At 52.2% G+C, this 9,841-nt stretch overlaps 1 protein-coding gene across 1 annotated transcript; it reads right to left on the bottom strand.

Moving 5' to 3' along the window:
* Window positions 1–1,776: 1,776 nt before the first annotated feature.
* NKX3-1 (NK3 homeobox 1) lies at window positions 1,777–6,793 on the bottom strand. The gene is made up of 2 exons (XM_074563618.1): window positions 6,151–6,793; window positions 1,777–3,993 (listed from the first exon to the last, which is right to left on the bottom strand). Exons 1-2 carry the CDS (start codon window positions 6,500–6,502, stop codon window positions 3,593–3,595), a joined length of 753 nt encoding a protein of 250 aa, XP_074419719.1. The 5' UTR covers window positions 6,503–6,793; the 3' UTR covers window positions 1,777–3,592.
* Between the last annotated feature and the right edge of the window lie 3,048 nt (window positions 6,794–9,841).

The following is a 9,841-nucleotide window of genomic DNA, read 5'->3' as shown; positions in this document are numbered from 1 at the left end:
GGGGACCAGGGCTGTGACAAAGGGTCACCCACGTACGGGAGCTGCTGTTCCCATCCACGACGTCGAACAGGAGCTGCTGTTCCCATCCACGACACCGCCGGGTGAAAGCATCTGCGTCTGCCCGAGGATTTGGCCGGTGCGAATCCAGCACCAGGCTCCTAAAGGCAAGAGGAGCCCCCCTGAGATCTCACCTTGCCACCTCGTTGCCTACTTCGGCTTTGATTTTTTATTTTTTTTTTTTTATTTTTTCTTTTCATTTTAAAGCTATTGAAATACAAAATTAGGCTGGGGGTGGTGGTATTTCAGCTCACTTTCTGTTCGGGAAAAGTGGCTGCTGCCAAGAGCAGAGGCGAGGGAGTGTGTGCAGGGGCAGGCTGGGACCCAAGGTCGGTCCCTCCCCGCCTCCCTACGAGGGGGAAACCTCCACATCCCGACACCTCCCAGGATAAATTCTTCTTCTCATGGTCCTGCGGAGCCCAGCACTGCCCCTGGTCGCGCTGACGCCGTGGCAGGACTGGGAGACAGGGGCAGAAATAAACGCTGGGACCAGTGCTTGTAGGGCAAAACTCCGGAGGCCACTGGGATTATGCTTAAATTGCGGGATTTGCGGGTAATTTGGGGGTGATAAAGACAGTACAGCGCTATATAAGCGCTTACTTTGGGGAAAGAGTCGCCTGTTTCATGCCCATGGGGCAGTAAATGGGGTTAGAGGATGCTCGGTGGGACTGGATGAGTGACGGAGCTGCATTTGGTGCTGAGCACCCAGAAACAGTGCTGAGCGGTGATTTCCCACCCGCAAAAACCTCCTGAGCATGGCGTTCGTGGCGGTTCGTTGCCCAAAACTCACCCGGGAGCTGCGTCTGCAGCCGTTGTTGGTGTGAGAAGCAGGTGCCGGTGGCTCATTTTGTGGCAGAAACGGGGATGAAAAGAAAATCCGAACCCGGAGCAAAAAAAAACCCAAAAACCAGAGGCAGCTTGTTTTTAATAAAGACTCTGAGCTCTTTATTCCAAAGGACAACGCACATCAGATAAAATAATATCAAAAAATATGTACAAAAATAGCGACTATTTGCCCTGGACTCGCTTTATACCAGCAAAGTTAAGTATGAGCAGTTGGGTGTTGAAGCAACAGGGATATTTTACTGGTTATAAACCATGAGCTGGGGCGGGGGGGGGGAAAGTAGCTACGACACAAACATTTTCCCAAAGAAGCGTCCAAGAAATTCAGTTTATATCAAATTTTCCCGGCCCGTTTCAGTCCTTCCCAGCGTAACGCTCCCGTCCCTGCTGCTTTTCCGCTGTCTGTGCAAAGGACGCACCGTGAGCCCTATTCGGGGGCAGCTCCGGGATGGTCAGAGCTGCTAATCCAGTGTTTTTAGTGCAAATATAGAGGTTTTGCATTGGTTTAAGCAGCATCCCGAGGGTGCGGGTGAGCCTGGGGGGGTTTTGGCAGGACCTTCCCCCCCTGGAGATGCCATGGGGAGGGATGCGTGCCCTGCGGGGGCTTGGCTTCCAGGCCATAAGGGTTTGTGTTGTTTTTTTGTTTTTTTTTTTAATTTTTGTCGTTCCAAGCAGCGGATAAGCAAAGTGCGAAGCGGATAAGGAGCAGGGCTGGGTTGGAAACACATTGCAACAGTGCGGGAGCGATGGCCTTCTCGCCCCCCACGAGACCGGGCTGGGGGATCCGCAGCACCCGAGGGCAGGAGCTGGAAGAAAAACCTTATCTCCAGGGATTCGGGGTTACTTTCAGCCAACCGGGAAGCCGCTGGTTGTCCTCCAAACTGGGCAAACAGCTTCGCTAGCGGTGGGAGCTGGGTTATCTGCCACCAAGGGCTCCAGTTTGCAGGTTCTCCTGGCCCTGCCCTCCCTTCCCCGGGGTTTTAACTCACCCCCGGACCCCCAGCAGCTTCATCTTTGCCGTGTCTGTGCGTGAGCTTTGCGAGAGATGGATCCTTCCACAAGGCAGAAAGATCCGTTTTTCCCAAAAACCTTGTTAAAAGGGACAGATCCAGGCAGTTTCCTACCATTGTTTAATTGTCTCTATTTCCCTGCTGCGGGAGGGAATTGGAGCACTGAGATTTTTAATTCTCTTTTGGAAAGAACAGGCACCGTAGGAACATTTCTGGAGGCTCACAGGGAAGAAACCTCCATGTTTTTTTTTGTTTCAGAAGCCTAAATTTGTTCCAGCAGAGCTACGCTGCTTTACACGAGCTGAGAAAAAGCAGTCGATGCGTTTCCTCTGTGGGAAACCTCATTTATTTCTACGCTTTCTCCCATGGACTCAGCGGCATCTAAAGTTTTAAGTGTGATTAGCTAAAAAAAAAAGAATAAAATAATAATAATAATCTTTGCGACTCTGCTAGTGCAAATAGTTGTCGTCTCACTAAAATATCACTCGTGAAGGTGCTTGCTGCCCCGGCGCCGGGAATCGGGCTGATTTCCCTCGCAAACAGGGAGTTTGCTGCTTTGAGAGCTGACGGGAGCGTTGAACCCTCGGAGCCGTTGCTATTTTAAATAGCTTAGACGGGAATGCTCAAACAGCGCCAACACCCGGATATGCAAAACTCATCTGTCATTGCGCTATTGTCCCCGCTCCCGAGGCTTTCTGGTTTGGCTTCCCAAGGCTGTTCGGGCACCGGCGGTTGCATCTCGGCCGGGGAAGGGATGGGTTTTGGGGTGGGGGGGGAGCTGGCGCCGCTCCATCCCGGCAAACCCCGTCCCCGGCCGCAGCTCTGTGGCCATCGGGCACTTCAGGTTGTGGTCGCTGGCGGCAGAAAGGGGTTGAATTCTCCCCAAAAGCCACCGGCGTTGCCCCAGGCGGAGGCTGCGGTGCTGCACAGAAATCTTGCGGGGGGGGGGGCGCTCTACATCCCCTCCGCGACCGTTACCAATAACGGTATCCATGGCAGAAATGCAAAATTTTTTTGCCTTTTTTTTCTTTTTTTTTTCCCAAGCCTAATTTTTAGACGGCGCAACAGCTGGGGGCCATTTCAGTGCCAGCCCAGGACCAGCAGTTTGCTTTTTTGCTTGATTTCAGCCAGGGGCAAAGGCTTTGGGGGGGGCGCGGGTGATTTGAGAGGGGCAGAGAGGGGCGATCGCTGCCTCCGAGGCTGGACCACCCCTTTCTGCCCCCAAAACCACCTGCAATATTTTACAGCCGCAGCTTGACCCCAGAGCGGTGCTATCAAGCGTGATGAATTACACCCTTTTAAAATATTGGTATTTTTTTTGCGTTTTGTTTTTTTTTTTTTCGTTTTGACTGATAGCGACGAGAGAGGCTCGCGCGGCAACCAGACGATGCCGATCATTACTGCGAACGGAGCTCTCGCTAACGAGCGCTAGAAAAAGCGGCGCAGTATTATTTTAAAAAAAAAAAAAGAAAAGGAGAGGAAAAGGATGCTTTCTGCTTAATAAAAAAAAAGGAAAATAAGAGAAAAAGGATGCTTTCTGCTTAATAAAAAAAAAGGATATAAGAGAAAAAGGACGCTTTCTGCTTAATAAAAAAAAAAAAGGAAATAAGAGAAAAAGGATGCTTTCTGCTTAATAAAAAAAAAAATAAGAGAAAAAGGATGCTTTCTGCTTAAAAAAGCGGTTACCACCAGGAGGGATTCCAGCCGTTCAAGTAGTAGAGGCAGGGTAGGTAGTGCCAACCCCCCCGCAGGGCCAGCAGCGATGCCGGAGGGAGCTCGGCCGCTTTCTGCCCGGCCAGATGCATGTCCAACCGGCCGATTTCCGCGGCCACCTGTTTCCTCTTGGTTTTATACCTCCTGTTCTGGAACCAGATTTTCACCTGGGTCTCAGTGAGCTGCAGGTTTTTGGCCAGGTGGGCTCGCTCGGGGGCCGACAGGTATTTTTGGTGGCTGAATTTCCGCTCCAGTTCGATGACTTGGGTGTGGGAAAACGCCGCCCGCGAGCGCTTGGCTTGCTTGGGGGGAGGCTGGGCGAGGGGCAGGGGGGGCTCACACTCCGACAGGTCGGTCTCCGCCGTGGCGTCTGCGGGAGGAAAGAGCTGAGAATTACCCGCTTGAAAATTGCCCGAACCCCTCGCTTTTTCCCTTCCGGGGTGCAAATTATTCATATAACCGTGGAAATATTTTGATTTAGTGAAACGTTTGATTTAACAACTGAATTTAGTTTAATCTTAAAGTCACATAAGGGAGTTTTTTCTTCCTAAATCCCACTTTCTTTATTCATACCAGCATGCATTCAATAGGACCATGCATGCAATATCAACATCCATTCAATATCAACATCCATTCAATAGGAACATCCATTCAATAGGAACATGCATGCAATATCAACATCCATTCGATATCAACATCCATCCAATAGGAACATGCATGCAATATCAACATCCATTCGATATCAACATCCATGCAATATCAACATCCATTCAATAGGAACATGCATGCAATATCAACATCCATGCAATATCAACATCCATTCAATATCAACATCCATTCAAGGGACTAAAATAATCCCGAAAGGGTTATTTCGCTATGCTGGTAGACATCTGCCTACAACCTCAAGGTGCTGTTGTTACGCCCCTTTAGGGCATCGCCAGCGCTCGAGGTTTTTATTGCAGAATCCAGACTGTTAGGCACTTCTCTGAAACACCCTCGCTGCTGTGCCTCGGGGAAAAATCTTGCTCCCCAAAGAAAACAAATTTTTACCCTCGAGATAACCCAGCAATGGGAAACGAGCACAGCTTAAAGCGGACTCTAAGTTAGAAAGCACTGAAAATAAATTCCTCCCTTTTCTCTTTCCCGACTCCGAGGCAATGGCAAGGTATTTTGGGGGGGGGGACGGGACAGGTTTTTAAACCTTCGGGCCTGGTTTTACAGCCGTAGCTGCAGAGCTGGCCTCCGGTCACAACTCCAAAGCGGCATCTCAGTGTTTGCCTCCCACTTACTTCTCATGGCACCGATGGGCGCTGAGCTCCCTGGGAAGTGTCAACCCTTAAAACTTCTTAAGTCAATTTATTTATGCAGTTAGTTCCTTTTTGTGCATTACCCAGCTTGGAAATAAGCCAAATTTTTTTTCTTCCCCCCCCCCCTTAGTCATTTCTCTATATACTTTCTGAAGATGTGAACATAACGCTTAAGGTCGACACAACGGGCTTAACTCCCGGCTTGTGTAAATCACGGCGGTCCCACTGAAATCCCTGGAGCTGCGCTGATTTCCACTGGCGATTTGGTACCGCATTTAGTGATTTTTTTCGTAACAATCAGCCTGTCTCTGAACTTGCTTTTATGTAAAAACTTCTTTTAATAGAATTGAAACGCGAAGCCAAAAATTCCCCTGGCAAGGGCTCTCTTAGCAAGCACGAGCCGGTCGCTGGAGAGTTCAAAATTGCTTAAAATTGCTTTTTTGGCTGTTGCAGCTCAGTCCCGGCCCGTTTGGGCACGGAAAGGCTGCGTCCCCTCCCGCAGCCCCGGCCGCTGCTGCAAAGCCAGAGGCATCGGTCAAAAAAATTTGCTTTTGAGTGTGATTTTTCGCTATGTTGCTCCCGCGGCGATACGTTATTCCCTGCGATGAATTTAGCCATTTTTTTTGGGCTGGAGACGGATGCTGCGGCAAGGGGAGCGGGGGGGTGTGGGGTGTGTTATTTAATAAACGGCGTGATGTGCAGTGGCGGAGGCAGGAGCCCACGGTGGAATGGGGGCTGAGTGGGTGGAAAACTGCTGCCGACAGCACAAATCCAACACGGGCACTTCCAAAATATCCCCGAGGAGCTCGGCCGTGGTGGCATCACCGCGCTGACGGCTGCGTGGCTGGGCACGAACCGCCTCTCTGAGTTAGCAGCCCCAAGCTGACCTTTCGGGGGGGCCCCCTGGGTTCAAAGATGACTTTATTTCCCAAGACAGGGCAGAAATGCCTCGACTGGGTTTGGTTTTTAAAGGGCGTTTTGGGCAGATTCAGTCCTTTGAGTTATTTGAAGCGCCTGGCAAACAGTTTGCAGGGAGTTGCGATTTCTCTTGTTTTCCCACCGGCAGAGCACAGATACTCCCTGGTATTTAAACCACGGGCTAATTGGCTCCGGGGTGCTCGAGGCGGCCAGGTCTGGATCCTGCCCCTTGGTTGACCCAAGCGTAGACATTTCTCCATCCCCTGACCATTGGGCTCAGCCAGGAGCTCCCACCCCCTTACCTGCATCCGCCTCCTGGGGGGTCCCTGGGGCTGGGGATGCTCCTGGGGGACGAGGGCTCCCGGGGGGGTGTTCTGGGGCAGCCCCCGGGACCGGGCTGCCCTCGCTGCCCTCCGCCGCGGCCGTCCCCTTCTCCCCATCCTCCGGGCTGCCGACCCCTCCGCTCTTGCCCTTCTCCGGCAGCGCTCCCCGCTCTGCCCTATCCCAGAGGATGTCTTGGATGAGGAAGGACGTCCGGGGCCTGGAGGAGGAGACGGGCATGGTCTGCTGGGCTGCCGCCGGGGGCCGGCTCATCCCTGCCGGGGTGCTGCTGGGTGCTCTCTGCCACCTTGCGGGGAGCACCCCGGCACTCATCCTCCTCTTCCTCTCCCTGCCCAGAGGCGCGCTGGCTTCCCACCCTCCCGGCTCCACATTTATAGGGCAGGCAGCCAAGCCTCCCGGGCCTGATTGGAGATCCCTGGCAGGAGTTTACGCCCTTCGGTTGTGTCTTGGCTCCGGCGGGTTTTCTGGCTGCTTATTTCTCCATCTTGCTCCGGACGCCCTGCCCCACGCATCCACGGGGTCACAGCCAAACCTCAGCCTCCGCCTTTGCCCCCCTCTTGCTGGTCCGAGCTCTTACGACGAAAAGAAGGATGCCGAAGCGGGAATTCATCTTTTTGGGGATCAAAATGCTCCCAGGGTGGGGGTTTTTGGTGAGAGAAAGGGGGAGCAGCATCGCTGCCATAGAGGGATGCTCTGAAAGGCGGGAGCATCTGCATCCCCTGCCCCAGCCTCAGCCAGCCGGTGTTCCCGGTTGTGGAAATGATTTATTTCCTGGGGAAATGCTGTTTTCAGGTGGGAGAAAAAGTGAAGAAAATAAAAGATTTGGGTTTGTTTCTTTGCTTGATTTATTTTGAGGGCTTTGAGGGTTTTCTTCAAAAACCTTCCGCTTGCAGTTTGTTGAAAAACAGGGGGGAAATGTCAAAGATATTTTCATCAGCTGTGCAAAGCTGCTCTAGCGAGGGCTTTAAAATGAAAGTTAAGATAGAACTTTGCTCCAGAGGCAAACGCTTGCACAGAAAGGGGCAGGGAGTTCACAGGAAAATTTAAGCCTGAACCTCGGACTAATTCCTCGGCCAGCTGTGGAACGGGACGGCGTTTATTTAAGAAGAATTAACACCTTTATACACCATCCTGCGAGGCCCCATGTCCAAAGGCACCCAAAAGGGGCAAAACCTTCCTGATTCCAAGAAAAATCACGAGTCGAGCTCTCTGTCATGACAGATTTTTTTTTCCCAACTACCCACTTTATTTGTAGTTACTCTTCTAGAGTTTGTGTTCGGAAAAAAACTCCCCGCTCCCTACACAAACAGCCGCGAAACTCCCCCCCCAAGACGTGGGCAGCACACGATTAAACAAATCCCCTTGTCCCATCATAAGGCAAAGGAGCGGGATGCAGGTGAGGGATGCTCCGGGGATGCAGATGAGCAGCATCCCTTGGAACTGCAGGCACACTCTGAGCAATGTATGTATATATATATATAAATATATATTTATGCGTATGTGTATATATATACACACATACACACACATACAGTGACCTCCTATAGCCCCGTTGTCTGCAAACTCCTTTTGCTGTTGGAATAACGCAGCAATAATCAGCTCTCCTGTTCCTAAAGCCTTCACTCAAACCCAGCCCCTCTTCCGCAGCCGAAAAGCCCGGGCATGTTGGGGTTTTTTTTTAACTTTAAAAAGGGAAACAATAGATTTCCTTGAAATCCCCTGAGGACTTTGTTGATTTTACAGGAGGGTGTTTGGTTACGGCAGCCCGGAGCGGGTTGTGCAGACGTGCCCCAAACCCTTTTCTCTCCTTCTTTAACCTGCTGATGCTCCCGACTTAGAAAACGTCCCCCTGTATTCACCGTAAGATTGGAAAAATTCAGAAGCTTCAATAATTCAGCCTCATCATCCCCCTATAGTCTGAGAAAGGGAGTTTGGAAGGATTTATGAGTATTATTGCAGCAGTGCCCCGGCCGCTGGCCCTCTAACCTCCATCCTTGGTTCTTGGAGGGCGGATGAGGAGCCCCAGGGTGCTGCTGTGGCTGCACCGGGTAGGTGGGATGCCCCACAGCTCCCTCTCCACCCATTCCAGTGCTTAAACTGGATCCCACTGTGTTGCCCAGGTGGGAATCGGGACGGAGGGATGCCCTGGGCCTTGGCACGCCGCACTGCTGGGCTTGCCCAGCCGGGATGCTGGCCCGGGGCAGGATGCCGTGATGCTCCCTGGGGACACTCTGCGCCCAGTTTGGGACCCAGTTTCCCCACTGCAGGGACCCCTCCCCTGCCCTGGCTGCTGTGGGAGCTCAGCACGTGCCTGTGCCCCCGTCACACACCCGGGGACTCAGCCTCGTCCACGGCTATTTTGGGCTCTAGCAAAAATACGTGACCACAAGACCCAGCAGAAGGGCTTCTGTCCCCAGAAGCTGGGCAGTCCCCTTGCTTCCGAGGGGATAATTTCATAGAATCAGAGAATCATGGAATGGCCTGGGTTGGAAGGGACCTTTCAGATCATCCAGTCCAACCATCAACCTGACTCTGACAAAACCCATCACTAACCCATATCTCTAAGCGCTGCGTCTGCCCGGCTTTTAAATCCCCCCAGGGATGATGCCTCAACCCCTTCCCTGCGCAGCCTGTTCCAATGCTTAATAACCCTTTCGGTGCAAGAATTTTTCCTAACATCCATCCTAAACCTCCCCTGGTGCAACTTGAGGCTGTGTCCTCTTGTCCCATTGCCTGTTCCTTGGGAGAAGAGACCGACCCCCCTGGCTACCCCCTCCTTTCAGGGAGCTGTGGAGAGCGAGAAGGTCTCCCCTCAGCCTCCTCTTCTCCAGGCTGAACACCCCCAGCTCCCTCAGCCGCTCCTCAGAAGTTCTCCAGCCCCTTCTCCTTGTGCTCCGGACCCCTCACCAGCTCCGTTGCCCTTCTCTGGACACGCTCCAGCACCTCAAGGTCTTTTGTCTGTGGTGAGGGACCCAAAACTGGGCACAGCGCTTGAGGTGAGACCTCACCAGTGCCCAGTACAGCGGGACGATCACTGCCCCAGTCCTACTCACCACACTGCTCCTGATACAGGACATTTCATTTCAATTAAGCATTTTCCTGCACATGGTGCTGGGCTGTTACACCTCTGCTTTCCAGCCACAGCTTTACCAGAACCATTAATGGTGCCGTCTGCCCGCTCGACCCCTCCGTCTCTAGGTCCATCCCGGGCAGCTTCGTCGCGCAACTCTTTTGTGGTCAAGTCTCTTGTCCCTTCATCGCCAGCGCCCGCATCCCCGGCTCGCTCGGTGCAAATCATAGCATCATAGGATGGCCTAGGTTGGAAGGAACCTTTCGGATCCATCCAGTCCAACCCTCAACCTAATTTCAGCTTCACCTTATAAATATTTGTGGTGTAGCAATTTATTACAAAAATTTTATTTCTATGATATCACATTTCCTTCTAGTGTCACATCATCAAAGATGAAAGCATAACCGGTAGCTGATGAGCAGTGAAGCGTTTGGCCCAGGAGAGGAGTTTTGGCCCGGGAGAAGGTTTTGGGGAAAGCTGGTCTGGTCTGCGTGTGTTCGGTGTAGCGGGTAATTTCGGATTTGGGCTGGAAACGGGAGGTTTGGAGGAACAGCCCCAGCATGTGCTGCGGAGAGGCGGGT

Source organism: Larus michahellis, chromosome 20 (assembly GCF_964199755.1).
Source record: "Larus michahellis chromosome 20, bLarMic1.1, whole genome shotgun sequence".
NCBI classification, from domain to species: Eukaryota; Metazoa; Chordata; class Aves; order Charadriiformes; family Laridae; genus Larus; species Larus michahellis.
Note: the sequence above shows the minus strand (reverse complement) of the source record. Positions and strands in the feature narration are given on the sequence as shown.